This window comes from Andrena cerasifolii, chromosome 4, assembly GCF_050908995.1.
Source record: "Andrena cerasifolii isolate SP2316 chromosome 4, iyAndCera1_principal, whole genome shotgun sequence".
Classification (NCBI taxonomy): domain Eukaryota; kingdom Metazoa; phylum Arthropoda; class Insecta; order Hymenoptera; family Andrenidae; genus Andrena; species Andrena cerasifolii.
This window is the reverse complement of record NC_135121.1, coordinates 10783802-10802334: the sequence shown is the minus strand read 5'-3', so window position 1 is coordinate 10802334 and position 18533 is coordinate 10783802. Positions and strand designations below refer to the sequence as shown.

The following is an 18533-nucleotide window of genomic DNA, read 5'->3' as shown; positions in this document are numbered from 1 at the left end:
AATTACCATCAGGACTTCGCGCCAGTTCCAAGAGCAACAGATAACGGGCAAGACTTTTTTAAAAAAGGAATATTTTTAGGATGCCTGCTTGGTATATCCTTGGCTTCTTGCACAGAAATGCGAAAGCAGGACGAGCTTATTATATTAATAAATTAATATGTACATCGTGTTGTTGTAAACGACTGCCGAAGGACGGTTTATCGACGGTGGTACAGTTTTAGCCGTCAATATTCGTAGAAGCGATTATAGATTTGTGTATAGAAGTTGGATTGGATCATCGGCGTTTCGACGTAACGTAACGGTACCAATGAAAATAAGCATCGGCTGGAATGAATTTTCGTGAAAGCGAACGGCACGACGTGGAGGTAAGTATAAGGGCCAGCTGGCATTCATTTCCTAAATAGATGACCACGTGGAATTTCACTTTTCGCGCTAATTTCGCCGAAAACGGGCGCGGGCAAGTTTCCAATAACGGGGCAGAGTTAATAGGCCCTTATGATTCGTCACAGGTGGCACAATGAATTTCTTGCGTTGGTCAAACGGGGTCAAACCGAGTATTGATCAAACGATAGATTAGAAAGTAATTACGCACGTGGTAGTCAAGTACGTATGCGTGGAACGAGTCCTCTTTCTTACTCGACGAAACGATCGGATGGTATCTAGCTACCTATATGATTATGGTATGAATTTTCTACGGCGTTTCTCGACTTTTGTGCTTTCTCGTCGATGTCCATGTGTGCGCGATGGCAAAAGCTGCGAGGGGGGATAAGAAATGTTACGTTTTATGGGAGCTGGGTTACACGTGGAGGCGATTTACGGAAATAAGCGTGCCATTTCAAGCGTAAGCCCCGGATGATAAATAATTCAACGAAAAGTTGAAGCGCATTTCGTTTTGCATTCCAATCGCCGAGAACGAATTCCAATATTTCGACGAAATGACTTTACCGAGGTGGAGTATGTAGTTCAGGTTCGAAGGTCGGATACCTTCTTTTGTGGAGTCCGATACGTAGAATCCGAGGGGCAAGATCGATCAGAGATGATCTGTTCAGATACTGCGGCGCAAAGTGCAAGACGGGCGATTACGAGTCTTTAAGGGCAAAGGTTTATAAGATATTTTAACGGCCTCGCGGTAAAAGCTTTTTGCCGGTAGAAAAAGTGAAACGAAAATACCGGATGTATTGCTGCGTGGTTTTTGTACCTCTGTATCTTGACCTCATCCGCTGCTCCTAAATAATCTAGATTCTATCTATTCAATTGCTATGTTACACTTGCGATTATGCTGCGTAAACGTTCGAAACTATATTATCTCGAGTCTAAAGCTATGCGCATGTATTACGCAGGAATTACAGTAAACAGTTATTATTAATTAGTAGCGCTGTACGTTCATTTACATCTCCTATCAGACTCTTTCCGTGTTTTGTAAATCATTACCCATTTCAGTTAACAAATTGCCGACACATATCCGAAAAGCGTTTGAATGTTTATTGATTTTATGGACACGGACGCTAGCGTTGCGTAGCGGTGAAAGGCATGGACTGAAGTGGGCGTTAAAACACGTCCGGTGCACTAGTTGGTGAAAATTAGTGAAGACTGGCGATGACGTTACATGACAGCTGATTGTAGCATGACAATGCAGAGTGAGCGACAAGATTGGCGGTAGCATCGTGCCACTAACTCTGGTTATGTTCGCCTGATACTGTAGTAGGACCGCATGACGCAGGAGGTGGCAGACAACGCGTGCGACAAGGGTAGAGTAGTAATCCTCTAGGGGCGGTAGATATTCTCAGTCGCTACTTATTCTTAAGCATGTGCTTCTAATGAATCCTCTTGCGTAATAGGCGACGACGTCTTTGTAAGGGGTTTAAGTCTTTGAAATGCAAATAAATGAGCACAGAGATCATTATAACTGTTTAATATAATTGTATAATTACACTGTAATTACATTACCGAATCGTGACTGTAGATTTTGAAAGTATTTGTTGAGAATAAAATTTCGAATGTTTCAATTAATTTAATTATATCAGCCATTTTAATTACATTTCCAACCTGTGTGTCACGACCCCCAAGTGGGTTGTCACGTTCTTTTTTTTTTTAATATTATTAAGTTACAATTATATTCTGAAATACACATTTTTAATGTGTTTTTTTTTTACCCTATTAAATTTCCCTTACCTTATATGGAGGGGTGGAGGGTCGCAGGTTACTTGAATATTATACAAGGGAATCGCGACTGAAAAAAGGTTGGGAAACACAGGATTATATGGTTAGAAAATAAGTAGGTGAGAAGCTTGAGACGATATTTTAGCGTTCTGTTTAAAAGTGTAGCGAATTAGCTTCCAAAGACTGCGTCTATTCTGCTATCTTCATATCGTATTATAAAATTGTAAATTGCTATACGAGGTAGCGTCCAGCGTTGTTTATTGCATCACGTGAACTTTACTAGTATCTATTCCTGCCGGATGGAAATCGAACAGAAGTGAATAATATAATTGAAGTTGTAGAGGCGTAGGATTTACAAAGGACGAATTCTACTTACGCCCAAATCGTCCGCAAGCAAAGCCCACGATTTTCATTAAGGTAGGTTTTTCAATACGCGACTGGAGGCAACTCCAAGAATTGCAATGTCGATTTTCTCGAAAATGAAGCGTAACACCAAAAAATTTTATTCCCTTTTCTCGCCTTATTTACTTGTTATAAGTCGAAAAGAAACAGTATTTTTTTTATATCGTGCTTAATTTTGGAGAAAATCGACTTTGAAATTCTTGACGTTGCGCCCAATCGCGTTTAGGAAAACCTACCTTAATGGAAATCACGGTCGATTTGGACTTAAGCGGAATTCAGCCAAAGAGGTTGGAGCGAATCGTTTAAATATTTTAATGTTCCTTCTGAAATTATTCCGAGCGCTACTGGTATGTACATACTTGTGTCCTTTAAGAATAAATAATTTCATCTTGTACTTTCTTCCCGTCGCGACGAATGGAAATAAATAAATCCCGATAAGTGTATTATGTCTTCACAGCACAGCACCAAGTAATTATGTTGGTATCTAAGTTACATCTAATTATATTACTATCGCCACAAACAAGGCCCCCCTGCCATAACCCATCTCACGATTACGTTTGTCATGGTTAAACAACATTACCCGCAATCGTCACTGCGACTTGCACATAAAAAATCTATTACAACCATAGGAAAAGTGTAACGTAAATCTTAATCTTGTATTAAGCATAATGGGATGGTGGCATCGACAGATCTTGGAGGACAGCTAATTGCTCCGACGTGAAATGCTGCGCATACCCGCTCACGCCCCTCCATCCACCGTAATGTGTTCTTTTAAAGTCGTCCAGAGTTTTCCTAATCGTCGTCTGCAACAGAATAGCATTAGATCAGCGTGCAATCCAATGAAATTCATGTCATATAATGTATACCAACCGGTATAGGCTGCGGGTCATTCATGTGGGGACTGAGGTTCTCAAAAATCGAGGGTATATATTCGGGTATGTCGTACGGGTGGGCCTGAACGAAAGCGCACATTCCCAGTACAGCCGCATGGCGAATACGTATAGCGTCCATTTGCGAATTCTTTATCGTCTCCTCTTTGCTACAATTCGACCGTTCCCTCCTGCGCAATTTGGTTTTCGCCTTCTTCTTAAACTCGTCCTGAAAGCATTAGAAAACTTTGCATAGACCACCTCTACTTCTACACCACGTGGCAGAAATTCACGGAACACTTACTAGCAAGTTTTCCTGTTCGGGTATAAACGTACAATGCAACAGGCCGCTCAGAACCTGGCCAGCGTTCTTTCTCACTTCCAACCGTTCGTCCTCCAACAGGCGGAGAACCATGTCCTTGACGGAATCGACCCAGGCCGGGCTGCTCAGGAACGTGCTCATGTTATGGAACACCAGTACTTGAAGGAACTGCAAGCAAGTAGATCTGGTCCACCAGGACGAGCGTTTCGACATGTTTATCACGGCCTCCAAAGCTATCGGCATATGACGCGGCAAGGTGAAAGCCTGCGCGAGCACGGCTAGAGTGGAGGTGCACAGTTTCCGCAGCTCCTCGTCCGTCTCGTAATTCTCCAGCTGGCACAGGATCGGGTATATCTGGTAAAATCCCCGCTGAAGACCGTGCTGCGTGCGAACAACAGTCCTAGTCATCCATTTACAAATCGTCTTGAGCAATCGAACCGCCATTTCCCTGTTCTCCGCTCTCCGTTTAGTGTCTTTCGAGGATTCATTCACTGACAAGGCTTGCTCGTCTTTGCCGAGTATCGTCGGGCTCTCCTCCACGAGGAATTGCAGCTTCGGTACCACGTTGTTTATAAGATCCTGCATCCGCGGCGTCGGTGCATTACTCGCTGCGCCTGGGAACTGTAGATCCGCCTTGAACACTGTTACCAAAACGGAGCCCAGTCGCTCTCTCACGTTGTCGAACGGATTAGTGAGCAGCCTGTCCTCCGTGCGCTTTAACAAACGTTGCAATAATTCCGACACCCTCCAGGTCTGCTCGTTAAGGGCCACTTGCAGGGTGACCAACCGGCCGCATTCGAGGAAGGATGACTCCGAATCGCCCAACCTGGGCTCCTCCATCAAGCATTCCAGTAACCAGTGCTGCCTGTTTGGGTCCCTGTACTGTTGCGCCGTGGCGAAGCACGCGCACCAATTTACGAAAGACTCTGCTGTTAAGTTAGACAGAGCGAGCCTTATAATCGGCAGCAAAGAGTCCCACATCTCTCGGACCATTTCGAACGGCCAGTGCTTGGCGCCCTTGATCACTCCAGCGATGATTTCTGCCGCGCATCTGTGGCTGCTCTCCTGCTTATCCGTCACCATCTTGTGCAGATGCGGTAGGAAGTGCTTCAAGTACACTATTCCGTGATTGCGGAAGACACTTTTGAAGAGGAAGTATCTATAATCGTTGAAGTTGTCCTTGCCTTTCTTCTCCTCCAGGCTGAAGAACCGCACGAGCTTCTCGATATTCTGCGGATCGCTGAAGAAGTGATCGACTTCTTCCTCGAGATCGGTTAATTTTCGAACGGCCGGGTCTAGGCAGGGCTGTGAGGACGACGGTGCATAGATCTCTAGCTTCTTTGGCCACGTATAATACCCGATGTATGGTTTGTGAATGAATCTAGGCTCGTCCCACTGTTCCGCGGTCAAAGGGCGAGTTTCGTAATTATACTGAAGCCAAAGGTTGTCCGGTCTCTGTCCTGGTACCAACCTCTTTGGCCCATTCTCGTCTGACTCCTCTTTTTCTGGCAACGCTGGCGGATCGATAGTTATCTATGGATTAAGAAATGACTCGTTAAGCGATATCGAAATCATTCGCGAATTATTCGCACTTACCTTCAGATGCTTCCTCTTTTGCTGCTTCAACATGTACACGACTACGTCGATGGCAATCTTCCGTTCCCGCAGCGAATCGTGTATCAACGCCCCTAAGAAGTAACGCACCAACTTCGCCGGATATTTTTGATCCGGATGGACCAGATTTCGAATGAAGTTCATTGTCATCAAGCGATGTCGCCAATGTAGATTATTCTCGAGAAGGGCGGACAGCAGGTCGCTTATCAGATCGTTGTAAGACGTAACATTAGATTCCTCGATCTTTCGCAGCGTTTCCAAGCCGTTGGCGATTTCATCTTCAGTAGGCTGAGGCAGAGTGGGCTGTGGACAAGTTGTCCATAAGTTGGCCGCGATGGCTAAGCATGCATCCGGCACTTCCATCGTAATGGCGAACGTTGCAAAACGTATGTTTATAGATTCCACCAGGCTTTCCTTCAAACGGATCACAGACAGTTTCTCGGACGTCTTAGAAAGCACTATAGCCAGCCATAAAGATCTGAGCATTTTCCAATCGTGTTTGATAATGATGGGATCGTCTGGAGGACCGAAAAGAATGTACAAGGCGCCCTGTTTTAAAAAATAAAGAGATGGTATGGAATATTATCGGAAGAGATCGCTCTACTCTCGTCATTGCTATTACTACCTTGTACGCGTCGTGATGTTCTTCCGCGTCCAGTTTTAACACATCAACTAACCGCGGAACGACGAACGTATAAGAGTATGGGAAATGTTGAAGAGCGCAGAAGAGGCTTGATTGAGCCTGCGATCGCACGTCAGCATACCTGCTGGTGGCCAACGTAAGAAGCTCGAACATTATCGTCTTGTGAGTTTCCGTAAGGTTGAAGGACTGTACGTGAATGCGCGAGTCATGTTGAATTTCCGCACGTTGCAGTATTAAGGAGCCCCTCAGGCCCTTCTTTCCCACTAGTTTATCCTTCGTCCTTTTGATCACAATTTGAAAGCTTTTGCACCTCGCTTCGTGAGCTTCGGATAAACGATTCCTTCCTAACAAAAGACTATTCCAGATCTGAAATCAAAGGCTCGCGTTTACTTGGCTTGTTAATGGTCTTCTATCGGGTATTATATTAAAGTAGATACCTGTATCAGAACGAAGAAGCTTTTCGTGTCGTCCTCAGAATGCTCGAGTATCACTTTCTGCAGTTTGCTCATAAGCGTAACAAAATAGCGTCTCACGTTGCTGTTATCAGGCATCAGTATCTCTTCCTTCATGCCAAGCATTAGTGTAAAAGGCACGCAATCTAAAGATGAATCTACTACGACCAATGGCTCCTCTTTCCATATGGGCAGCACGGGCTCGCAAGCGTGGAGAATGCAGCTTACAATATGCAAACTAGTCAGTAACTCTTCCCTGCAATCATACCACCCATGCATCATCCGATAATAGCCTTACTCTACGGCCCAAGGCTCTAGAAACCGTGTTCCAAGCGTTGCCCGATCTGTTAACTGACCTTGTCAATGTATTCCAGTCTTTGCAGTATTCTTGCAGTCTGTTCACCTCGGGCATTAGGTACTTGAGGAATAATTTATTTAACGCGGCGATCTCTTCTTTACCGGGAATATACCATTTTATTTTCAAAGTATCGATGTCCAGAGTTTTACCCCAGTGTACATCGCTATTGGTAGACTCGAACTTACACGGCATCGTAGTAGCTAACGAGAAGATGATGGTTTTCAATACTATACAAGCTAAATTGTTTCCCTCCCTCGATTTTAACACCAACACACGATCAAGCACAGTGGTGAATGTGTCCATGTGCGGTAGCAAGTTGTCCCCTGACGTATCAACGATGGCTGACAATAGCAGCATTCCGTACAGAAGGCGACCATCCAGATTCTCTTCTTTTATAATGTCATTGCTTTCTCCGGTGATGTCCAGAATAGTTTGCGATAGTACCGGTAACAGTGCGCGCAGTGTTTTCTCCCCATTGACTTGGGCGAACGATCGGCATAGCACGGCGGCCAGTTGCCCAGCGACTTTGGTCTCCAGGATACGCTCGGTTATGAACGTGCGTAATTTGTGTAAAGCAGCCTTGAAGATCTGGTCGTTAGTTTGAATCAGCAGGTTCGTGCACACTTCCCGCAGCACACCTTCCGTCACCTTCTCTAATTTACTCTTCCCAGCGCCAGCGCGATTTTCCAATCTAACTGTCTCCAAAGAGCTCGAATCGATGAAAGAGAATATTCTATCGAGAAATTCTAAAATGAAGTCCTTGAATTTCGATGTTGTCTCGTAAACCATCCTTTCCTCGTCGTCCATCACAGTGGGCGGTTCAGAAGAGTCCACGATGGGTATGAAAGTGGCATAAACTGTCATAAGACGAAAAGCAACGAAACACTTTTCCATGTCGTTCGGATCAATGCTAGGTAAGAGTACGAACAGCAATGGCAGGATATGTGTTGGTCCTTCTGGATATGTATAGCCTGAAGTGAAAGATATGAAATGTTGCAATAGTGAAAGTAATTAAGTTTCAAGAAAATCAGGGAGAGACGCGAAATTCATACCTTCGTTTACATTTCTAGATCCCTGCGCCATCGGTCTGGCTATAGCTTCCATACAGCTCAACGTAGCATTCAATTTATACGGCTCTAGCATAGAAGATACTTTGTCCAGGACACTTGGGATAACTAAGCTAGGCCTCATAGAGGCTAAGTGCTGTAAAGCTTGAGAGGCAGTGCGAACACCTAACGTACTAAACATAGCTGTCATGACTACTGGCATCATGCTTTTGACGAACGCGTCAACATCACTGTCAGTTAATTTGTACTCTTCAGGAATAGGTGTCTCCCATGTTCGTTTGGCAAATCTTTCCCTATGTAGACGTAAAATATATATACATATATATCTCAGATTTCTCTAATAGAATTTTAAAAGGTACAATGATTCTCACTTGTGCAAACGCGTGACGAAGCGATACGGAAGTGTTATAAGCAGATCCCTTAATTTCCCAAGCCATCGTCCAATGTTGGCTGGATGAAAATAAGTTTCTACAGTTTTCAAAAATTTCTCGAGATACATCTGCGCGCTCGACCGATTTCCCTGAAAATATTGGAGAATGTATAAAATTCAGTTTGAGCCCCGTAAATATTAGCTGGAATCAGTCCTCGAAATCTTACCAGAACTGACGTTGTCCATATCGCTATGAAAGATATATTGATTTTGTGGTCTTTAGACGATTGCGTTTGGCTGTAGGTTACTGGTAGCTTTAAATATCGCACAAATCTGGTGAACATTAACGGGATATATGGTTCCCAGTCGATGTACCCAATGTTATGGAAAGCTAACTCAGCTATTAAACACATCATCTCGTTTTCCCACTCCGGGGCGTTATAACAAACTTCCCACAGCGTCATAAACTCGTTGAACCATAATTCGTAGCCAATCGAATGATGCTCGGGCGGCAACTGCACCGGCAGGAACCATTCTAAGGCTTCCAAACTTTTAGTCATCATTCCGTCGTCGAGGGGGCACAGATTCGGTCTCAATTCGTCTAATATTTCCTGCGTCGCACTCAACTATCGTAATGAATTAATATCGATCCTTTCACCGACTTATCTCAAAAAAAAAAATAATCACTTACAGGAAAATAAACTTTCACGGCATGTACAAGTACGTTTAATCTACCTATTGCGCAAGAGAAGAAACGATACATTTCCAAGGAGCTCTCTCTGCTCTTTTCTATCCGCCGACATAAATTATAAAGAGGTTTCCATGGAAGTTCTAACTCGTTGGGAGATATTAATCCTTTCTTCCTGAAAATGTTAGAACAACGATCAGTCTACTATTTACAATTAACAGTAGGATTGTAACATAAGCACGAAACTCTCGTTGAACTTACTCCAGTAATAAAATTAACGTAAAACTAAAAGTGCTCACTAAATATGGTTCTAGTTTCGGTATCGTGACCAATTCGTACATTAGTTTTACAAATATAATATGATCTTCTTTAGAGAACTTCATTCCATATATCTTTATGTACCTGTAACAAACGCACACGTCCCGTATATATTCACCAGTGCGAACGATTTGAAGAAGACCAGAATAATCATGAAAATTATATACTTACAAGCACAACCTACTGACCCAAACAACACAGCCTGGCTGCATTTCACGGAGCATAACAGCCCGTCCTAAATTCGCTTTGATAATGGGTAGCAGAGCCTGCGATTCCTCCTCCAAATCGTCCACATACGGCAGCAATTTGTTGTAAATAAGTTCCTTTTGATATTTATTATTGACAACTCCAGCCGCTGAATCCATGGCTTCTTTGTTCCCCGAAGTTTCGCGGTTACAAATCTCTTCACGATCGTCGTCCATGATTACTTCGAGCGTATCGTTGTCAGCAGCGACGGACATTAGGCAACTAAGTCTATCCTATGAAAGAGCACACGACACAATGCAATATCATGTACCTTATCGAGCAACGACAACTTGCTTATTCCTCTTCTTCATTTTCATCGAGTCATGTTGGAATCATGTTTTGCATTCCCATTCCAGTGGCCATATTCGATATGCTAACTACGGGGAGAATCATTCACCTGAAGGGCAGTGCCAGCGGTGCCAACTATCTGAAACTAAAGGAATCGATCGCAATTCGCAACCGTTAATATATCGATGTTTAATCAAAGAGGAGATATAATAAGAGGCGTCACTGATATATATATATCAGTCATATTTTCTTTCTCTAACGTAGTTTTTATTTTTCCTGCGATTTGCACAACCGCTTACTACGCAATAAGTCATTGTTACACTCAGCTATTATATACCACGACCACTACGACACTTTAGAACAGTAACAGTGGTTACGTTTCGAATTCAGCCATTAATGCCGAACTGCACGAACCGAATGCATCCGAAGCTAACACCGATTTGCCTGTATGGTTTCTGCCTTTTCCCCTCCAAGCGTACCTTCCCCTCGCCAGTAGTCACAGCTTCTGCTCCGTTTATAATCTATATATTATCTATGGCTGAAAGTCCCGTGGAGCGATCACGTGACTGGTTTTGACGCTCAAAACTAGCGTCGAGCGTCAGCATGAAATTGCACCTTTACGCGCGCGTAAAATCATCGATACGAAACGAGTGCGATCGAGCGTTGATATACTTTTTCCGCCTTTTTTTTCGAACTTACGTAACTGTCAATATTGTTCCATTAGAATGACATATCATTAATAAGATTTATCTAAACACAGCGGAACCGTGCACCTGTGTGTGCAGCGATTGTAAAGAATTGGGAAAATCTTTCCTTTTAAATGTTAATTGTTGGTAAGCTACGTTTATGCAAATGAATAATAATCAGAAATTTGTATTTATTACGTGGCAGTATCCTAGTTGCTTTACGTTAGCAAAGATGCATTTTACGATATCGCGGGAGTGTGTATGTTGTTAGTGCGTAAGTATGCGTAAGCGCACGTTAAACAGGAGAGAAGCATTGTTTGTCAACGTAACGTCAACGCGTCAGTGTTTTCTATGAAATTTATTTTATATGAGCCGAGCAAGTATTCTACTTCGAAGACTCCTATCGCTCCGTCTCGGGCAATGAAACCTTTTAATACAAAATTCATATGTAATCTGTAAATACGATGTACAAGCTAGGTTAAGGTTCGGTATTATTGTATGGAGACTCGTAATATGCTCCAAGCTCGGGCTATTCAACGTTTCTTTTAATCGCTATTAACGGTTTTGTTTGATACAGAACGGTACTATATTTCAATTGATTAATGTACAAAAATGAGGACTAGAAAGACATTCGCCATTCTCGGTGCAGGCTTAATTTTAGCCTGTTGCGTTATGATATATTTAATGATGGATCTCGCACTTTTCCCATCTGGACAAGGATCCAAACTTGCCGTCAACGATGTAAGTTTGTTGGGAATATACTGCGCGCGCACTAACATTAGCGGCAAAGATATAATCCCGCATTGTTTACTTTCAGAATCAGTGGCTACACTTTGAGAACCGACTGGCAAAGCTAGAGAAAGACTTTAACAAGCATCACGAAGTTATGAACGCGTTGCGAGAAGTAGCGGAGGCAAAAAACCTTGCTCCCCCGAGCCACGCTATGAGTCGTTACAATCACTCTATATCTTCGAGCTCCTCTCGGCTGGGAAAAGTACTTACGTGCAACTTTAATATACAGAAAGTACCAGAGATAGATATACAAATGTTAGAGACGTATAGGCAGTTGGAATTTGATAACGTGGACGGCGGAGTTTGGAAACAAGGATGGGACATTACGTACGACGACAAGCAGTGGCATCCGAACAGAAAGTTGAAAGTTTTCGTCGTGCCACACTCTCATAACGATCCTGGTTGGCTCAGCACTTTCGAGAAGTATTACACTTTTCAAACTCGAAACATATTGAATAATATGGTGACGAAATTGGCGGAAGACAGACGACGTAAATTTATCTGGGCGGAGATATCGTTCTTCCAGCTTTGGTGGGAAGATCAACCGAAAACAACTCGTAACTTGGTACGACGTCTAATTCACGAAGGGCAATTGGAAATTGTGTCCGGAGGGTGGGTCATGCCGGACGAATCTGTTTCTCATTGGATAGCTCAGCTCACTCAGCTTACAGAGGGCCATCAGTGGTTGAAATACAATTTGGATTATACTCCGAATTCGGGCTGGGCTATCGATCCGTTCGGTCTCTCTCCGACTATGCCGTACCTCTTGAAAAATGCTGGATTGGAAAATGTGCTGATACAAAGGGTCCATTATTCGGTGAAGAAGAGGCTGGCCAAAGAGAAGCATTTAGAATTTCGATGGAGGCAATTGTGGGATAACGATGGGACTACAGAGATATTTACACATGTCATGCCATTCTATAGTTACGACGTCCCGCACACCTGTGGACCAGATCCAAAAGTATGCTGCCAGTTCGACTTCTTCCGGCTCCAAAGTTTCGGGCTAACTTGCCCGTGGAAAATACCTCCGCGAGCTATAACTAAAGCGAACGTTGCGGAAAGAGCTGCCCTTTTACTGGATCAGTACCGTAAGAAGGCTCAACTTTTTAAGACTGATGTGGTCTTAGCACCGTTAGGAGATGATTTTAGGTACACTCATTTTACCGAATGGGATGCTCAATATAATAATTATCAGAAGCTGTTCGATTACATGAATCAGAATGACCAATTGAACGTTCAAATTAAGTTCGGGACGCTGAGCGATTATTTCGACGCGATTAGAGAGAAATATAATTTAAACGAATTCCCTACTCTCTCCGGTGACTTCTTCACCTATTCCGACAGGGATGACCATTATTGGAGTGGATACTACACATCAAGGTACGTCGAAGTAAACGTAAAGAGTTATAGTAAAACAAATTTAAAAAGAATTAAAACCGATTTCAAAAAAATAAAGATGCACTGAAAAGTGAAAAATAAGTTTTTTCCTTATTTAATCTATGACTCAATTTTTTAAGTCGGCGCCAGATTTACACAGTGCAAATGATGAGGCGCCGGCATAAAAAAATTTCAAGTCAGATTAAATATAAGGAAAAAACTTATTTCTCAGTTTTCAGTGCGTCTTTCTTTTTTTGAAGTCGGTTTTAATTCTCTTTATTTATTTTTTTTTTTAGTTATTTAAGTTGTATAACTACATTTATTTTAAAAAAAGATGAGCAGGCCTACAAAAGAAGCTACTCGTAAAAAAAGAGCTGTCTGCTAGAAACAGAAGATTCCAATAATAATGAAAGATTTTTAATTTTTGGTGTAATTTCAAAACTACTTAACCGATTTTGATAATTCTTTCTCCATAACCTGAGTTGATTGAAGCTAAACTAAATGCAATAAGTTTCACAACAATCGGCCCAGTAGTAACGGAGAAATTCGCGGACAAACATAATACATACTAACATACATAGTAGGGTGGCTCTTATTTCCACTTTTGAATTTTCTTCGCGGCACCCCCCAGAATAGTTCCAAATTATAAAAAAAAAATCTGTGTAAAGTTTGAGATGAAAGATGCTCCTTGTCTGGATCTACAACTTTTGTTTGACACATTTTTTTATGTAATCAATAACTTGGAGGATAATATATAAAATCGACTTTGGGACTTTAATATATAAAATCACTTTTTCCCGTTATCCAATCGGGCTTAAACTTTACACAGATTTTTTTTTTATAATTTGGAATTATTCGGGGGAGCCGCGAAGAAAATCTTGAAAAAAATTTCACCAAGAGTAAATAAGAGCCACCCTAATACATACAAACACATCGAATTGAGAACCTCTTTCTTTTTGAAGTCGGTTAATTCATAACGAATTTATTATTATTTATTAAATATCTTTCAGACCTTTCCACAAACGACTGGACCGTGTATTGTTGAGTTTATTAAGAGCATCGGAAGTACTGAACACTATAGCTTGGACTAAAGGGAACGACAAGGTAGTAGAAGGAACTCTTGCGCAACGCTTAACCAAAGCGAGGATGTGGCATTCTTTGTTCCAACACCATGACGGTATTACTGGAACTGCTAGAGACGAAGTAGTCATAGATTATGCGAAGAAGATGATAATGGCCTTAAACAATTCTGCTCATGTACTCCAACAATCCGCAGTGCATTTGTTGAAAACTCCGCAAGAAAAGGCAGTCGATATTGAGACTATATATATGTCGCTAGATGAATCTAGGTTTGTAAGAAATATTCCGACGCCTTCTGACGTCTATGATTTTAGCGTTTGTAATTTACTTTTATATTAATAAGTTACTTTTTACGCTAGATTACGCCATACCAGCGCAGGAGACAAGCACGTACTTACGTTAGGAGATGAGAGTCCTTTAAAGAAAGTTATCTTGTACAATTCTCTTCCAAGGCAGAGGATAAAAGTACAGACATTAATTGTCTCGACTCCATTCGTCAAAGTCACTGACCGCATGGGTCAACCGGTCCAGTGTCAAATCTCTCCGATTTGGATCGGGCCTGCTGCGTTAACCGCTGCCAGATACGAGTTATCCTTTTTAGTTACCGTACCTGGATTTGGCATTACGACATACATAATTCATGCTCTGCCCAAATCATCCTTTCCACGGTACGATAGTTTCTCTTTTCAGGCATCTTCTTATGTACTTCGTAGCCGTTTAACTTTTCAACTGTTTGTTGCCTGCAGGGAAGTGCACGTCGCAAATGTAACTGTTTTCAACACGGATGTGAATCTTCCGAAGATACCAGGTTTCAATCAAATTCAAGTTACATCGAACTCGCAAGAATTCTCAATTATGCAACGGCCGGAATTGTCCGCGTCCTTCGGCAAGTCAGGCCTTTTGAAAGCGTTAAGGGTTGGCAACACAACGTTTCCTGTTCATTTAGAATTCGTCAGGTACGATACTAGAGGCTCCGGTAAAGATAAAAGTGGAGCCTATTTGTTTCTACCTGATAAACCAGAACCAGATTTAGTATTCATGGACAATAAGTGCATCGTACACTTAATAACCGGACCAATCGTGTCTAAAGTATTTGTAGAATTAGCACATGTACGTCACACTTGTACTTTGTACAATTCCCCCGGCGGTGACGGGCTCGGATTACACATACTCAATGGAGTAGACATATCAGAGACGCAGAATTATGAACTCGCTATGAGACTGAGCACAGACATAGCTTCGGGAGACCAATTCTTTACAGACTTAAACGGCCTTAATGTGAGTATTAAACGATCCGCATTTCAGATGCGCAGCAACAACTGTTAGCTAACATATATTTAAAGTAACGCTTATTACTCAGATGATTAAGCGTCAAAGATTTCCAAAGCTACCTACGCAGGGGAACTATTATCCAATGGCAGCGAGCGCGTATATAGAGGATAAGAGAGTTAGACTAACGGTAGTAACCGGGCAACCATTGGGCGTAAGTTCCATGGCATCTGGACAAATCGAGGTACGTATTTAGTATTCGCTTCGGTTTAAGTGGAAACGAGGTAGCATTAAAGTACTTGGAAATACTTGAATACAGATTATGCAAGACAGAAGACTGCTTCAAGATGATAACAGGGGACTGGGCCAAGGCGTAACTGATAACTTATTAACGAATCATTTGTTCACGTTTGTTCTTGAAAAGAAAAAGCCTCTTTGTCCGACCCCGACACCATCGGCCAGCAATCCAGCTGGATTACTATCGCTGTATGGTCATATAGCGCTAGAAGAGCTGTTACATCCAATAATCGCGATGCACCCGCAAAACGTTTTACCTTTCGAGTTAAATGCTTATTTCTCGCCACTTCGTTACAATCTTCCTGTAGATTTAAGCGTCGTTAGCTTTCGAGTGTTCCCTATACCCGAAGGGGCTGGCAAGGGTGTAGGAATGGTGCTGCATCAAGCAGCATTAGATATGTGTTGGAACGATAATTCTTATTTGCGCAACTTTAACGTCTCCGAATCCGGAGAAGTTGATTTAACGAAATTCTTTAATTATATAGACGATTGGATTATTAGTAAAGCTCCCCTTACGTTTCACAATGTGGGACCGTCGTTGAAGTCGCCTATAGTTAATTTGTGCCCCCACCAAATATTACCGATTCTCTTTCATAAAACACAGTCCTAAATTCACGGAAAATGGAAGTTAGCACTTTATTCTTACATCCTTCGATACAAACTCAGCCTTTCTTTTTGCTCGTTATTCCACTGTCAACGGCCTTACTTAGAATGATGTAGTGCGACTGATCGGATACCGGAGGGTTGGTTTTATCCAACTTGTAACTGCAACAGTATTAATTGACGGGCCGTTAAGCACGATATGGGCAATGTATGCACTTTACAAGACTAGCAGCGTAAATGCGTTTGGTTCGACTGTACATATTATATTCACGCATAATTAGATTGCATAATATATGTTCTACTCTGCACAGCAGGCCTGCCCTGTAGGGTGCACATACCTCCTCAAGTTCTGGGACCTGGGCAACAGCCAAGCGCGGAACTGTTACGTTGCTAACCACAGCATGGCCTGCGGGAGAACTGTAAGACTGTGCGTGCGTCCATACTGGCTCGTACCACGAGTCTATATAGCTGAGCCTCACGCGTATGGGCGCGCACACATACTCTTGCAGTTCACCTAAAACCCACGCAACGATTAGCAAGGTAACAGTTCAGCTCTCGGCTATTGTCTGGGTCCCAGAACTCGAGGAGGTATTTACACCCTAAAGGGCAGGCCTGCTGTACAGTGAACTAGACTAGTCCTATATTTATCAAATTAAATGTAAGTAGCAGTAAATGGAATTATTATAATTTTAGTTCACTGATACTATGCCATTACTACAGAGTTGCTTGATTATGAAAATCCAAACGAGCAAGAAAATTGTAATTATAGAAAGTTTAGAAGGGTTCTTAGGAATAATTATGTCTGTCTCCACCGATTAAGCGAAACCTTTGTATTCACCGGAACATTTCCTCTTATTGCTGTGATCTATTTATATGTAATTCTATCGTAACAGGATGATTTGATCGTAACATTTAATACAGATAACAATGAGCTACAGAAATAATCCCATCGTCAAAAGCATTTAGGCGGGATTATTGGCACGGCAATGATGATTACAAATGCGATAACATAAAGAGCATAATAAAAGATAAGGTTCCAGTTTTTAAAACAGAAAAGCGCATTTTCATACTAGTCGTAACAATACTTTAAGAAATGTAATTTTATACATCTGCGATGTATGATTCTCTACTATGAAGCATTAAAAACTCTTGTAATAAAGTCGAAGAAGCAAGAATATATTTTTATTATATTAGCTAATTTCTTTATTATAGCTATGAGTTATATTTTATTACCCAAGGGAATAGAAGAACTGCACAGCCGATGGATTATCCTTAAACACGGTCAGGACTACTTTACGCATACTGCTGTCCAATGCCATGGATTCAAGGGCTGACATCATGAAATGACCAAGCCCTTTCCGCCTTACTACCGACTCCAGTTGTATTTCATAGCTATACTCAAAAATGAAATACTCTTTTTTTCCTATCGTCGTTCGGTACCTTATAAAAATCGTATATAAATTCTACGCACCAGTATAATACTTCCTCCCTATGATCTATATCAAACCGAAAATGAGAGAACCCAAGGAATTCACCGTCAGACGACGCTACTAGGTACCGAGCACCTGGTTCTGTTAATTCTTTCTGTTTGGCGATCGGATCCCAACCCCAATCGCATTGTTCGTACATGGATTTCATATTACGCTCCATAATATCGAATATCCACGATACACATTCCGGTCGAGCGTCTTTGGCTCTCATGCAAGAAAGTTCGATAACTTGTCTGTCCTTTGTTACATATTTGTGGAAGGAACTTAAAGACTCTAAAGGGTTCACTACAGAATTCGCAGTGTCAACTAACTGTTTCGCAGTAGCTTCCTTCTCTGCCAAAAGCTGACGGCGCGTTTTCCTTTTCTACTTGAAAGAAATTGGTGCGACATTTATTAATGTTAAAGTAACATTTCACGATAATTCATCGATACAGCGTATTATTTAAGTAGTTTAAAGCACTGATGCTAGACAAAAGTATATTCGCAACACATACCTTCATGGTAATTAAGAAATTGTATTTCCCGCGTATTTTGAAGATATTATGATTTTAGGCTGTATTCCTCCTTGCAATGGAACTTACGAAACAGATAGATAATTATTTTTGACATACAAATAGAATAGATACATTTAAGTTACTTTGCAGCTCCAAATATTTCCGCTGATTCTGTCCTCTTTCGCGCTGTCCAAGCCAGAGCACGCGTGCTCTGTGCAAGTGCAGCTCTGTGGGGCTCTCTCCAACTCTCGTCCGCGTCGACAGGGATACCGCGCGACGCTCAGCGACCATCAACGTTGCTAAAAGTAGGGAAAAAATGTCTGCGTAGGGAGCTGAATGACGTAGAGGGAATAGGGTACGTGTCCCGATTACGGTGCTTTGACGCCGACTTGCTCACGAAGGAATTAATTATTGACTTCTCTTACTTTAATTTTGCTTGGTGAAAATTTATATTGGTTTTTTGAACCTTTCTCTTTATTAAGGCAATTTTTTCGGGTTCAAAATTGTAATTTTTCATATTTTTTAAATTGAAATAAAAATACATGTTTTTGTCCCAATTACTGTGCCTTAAGAAGTGCATTGTCCCGTGTCCGTATTACGGTGCCTCCAATTACGGGGCCCTTTTTTGAATAACGTTCCCGCGGTTCA

The 18533-nt window shown here is 41.9% G+C and overlaps 3 protein-coding genes and 1 long non-coding RNA gene across 8 annotated transcripts; 2 read left to right on the top strand and 2 right to left on the bottom strand.

Moving 5' to 3' along the window:
- Positions 1–151: 151 nt before the first annotated feature.
- LOC143367877 (uncharacterized) lies at positions 152–2222 on the top strand. Its single transcript, XR_013085111.1, has 2 exons — positions 152–365; positions 510–2222. It is a non-coding gene; the product is annotated as an uncharacterized LOC143367877 (long non-coding RNA).
- Positions 2223–2850: 628 nt separating this feature from the next.
- On the bottom strand, positions 2851–9912 carry LOC143367814 (proteasome activator complex subunit 4B). Its single transcript, XM_076809998.1, has 13 exons — positions 9435–9912; positions 9207–9347; positions 8949–9120; positions 8485–8883; positions 8259–8407; positions 7873–8180; positions 6819–7791; positions 6448–6718; positions 5993–6376; positions 5350–5916; positions 3736–5286; positions 3433–3660; positions 2851–3365 (listed from the first exon to the last, which is right to left on the bottom strand). The coding sequence occupies exons 1-13, from the start codon at positions 9722–9724 to the stop codon at positions 3222–3224; spliced, it is 5577 nt and encodes a 1858-aa protein (XP_076666113.1). The 5' UTR covers positions 9725–9912; the 3' UTR covers positions 2851–3221.
- A 601-nt stretch (positions 9913–10513) lies between these two features.
- Positions 10514–16063, top strand: Alpha-man-iia (alpha-mannosidase 2). 4 transcript variants are annotated; one of them, XM_076810004.1, is made up of 8 exons: positions 10514–10630; positions 11061–11224; positions 11301–12655; positions 13663–14001; positions 14092–14400; positions 14479–15010; positions 15093–15245; positions 15321–16063. In XM_076810004.1, the coding sequence occupies exons 2-8, from the start codon at positions 11096–11098 to the stop codon at positions 15906–15908; spliced, it is 3405 nt and encodes a 1134-aa protein (XP_076666119.1). In that variant the 5' UTR covers positions 10514–10630; positions 11061–11095; the 3' UTR covers positions 15909–16063. The 4 variants fall into 4 exon arrangements, with proteins under 4 accessions (XP_076666119.1, XP_076666118.1, XP_076666115.1 ...); XM_076810003.1 differs by lacking the exon at positions 10514–10630 and adding an exon at positions 10728–10960; XM_076810000.1 differs by lacking the exon at positions 10514–10630 and adding an exon at positions 10728–10966.
- On the bottom strand, positions 15910–18148 carry Naa40 (N-alpha-acetyltransferase 40). 2 transcript variants are annotated; one of them, XM_076810109.1, is made up of 4 exons: positions 17882–18148; positions 17373–17750; positions 17135–17293; positions 15910–16063 (listed from the first exon to the last, which is right to left on the bottom strand). In XM_076810109.1, coding segments are annotated over exons 1-4 (642 nt in total). In that variant the 5' UTR covers positions 17884–18148; the 3' UTR covers positions 15910–15960. The 2 variants fall into 2 exon arrangements, with proteins under 2 accessions (XP_076666224.1, XP_076666223.1); XM_076810108.1 differs by having other exon boundaries at positions 17373–17755; positions 17886–18148.
- Positions 18149–18533: the final 385 nt, after the last annotated feature.

What these genes read in the sequence shown, in the direction of transcription:
- LOC143367814 (XM_076809998.1), bottom strand. Translation starts at nt 9,724, where the DNA reads ATGTCCGTCGCTGCTGACAACGATACGCTCGAAGTAATCATGGACGAC. An exon ending in AACATCACGACGCGTACAAG is followed by an intron (nt 5,917 to 5,992) that starts GTAGTAATAGCA and finishes TTTTTAAAACAG; the next exon opens with GGCGCCTTGTACATTCTTTT. An exon ending in CCGAACAGGAAAACTTGCTA is followed by an intron (nt 3,661 to 3,735) that starts GTAAGTGTTCCG and finishes TAATGCTTTCAG; the next exon opens with GACGAGTTTAAGAAGAAGGC.
- Alpha-man-iia (XM_076810004.1), top strand. Translation starts at nt 11,096, where the DNA reads ATGAGGACTAGAAAGACATTCGCCATTCTCGGTGCAGGCTTAATTTTA. An exon ending in AGTGGATACTACACATCAAG is followed by an intron (nt 12,656 to 13,662) that starts GTACGTCGAAGT and finishes AATATCTTTCAG; the next exon opens with ACCTTTCCACAAACGACTGG. An exon ending in CCCAAATCATCCTTTCCACG is followed by an intron (nt 14,401 to 14,478) that starts GTACGATAGTTT and finishes TGTTGCCTGCAG; the next exon opens with GGAAGTGCACGTCGCAAATG.
- Naa40 (XM_076810108.1), bottom strand. An exon ending in AGGGAGGAAGTATTATACTG is followed by an intron (nt 17,294 to 17,372) that starts GTGCGTAGAATT and finishes TTTTGAGTATAG; the next exon opens with CTATGAAATACAACTGGAGT. An exon ending in CAGTTCTTCTATTCCCTTGG is followed by an intron (nt 16,064 to 17,134) that starts GTAATAAAATAT and finishes ATACTGTTGCAG; the next exon opens with TTACAAGTTGGATAAAACCA.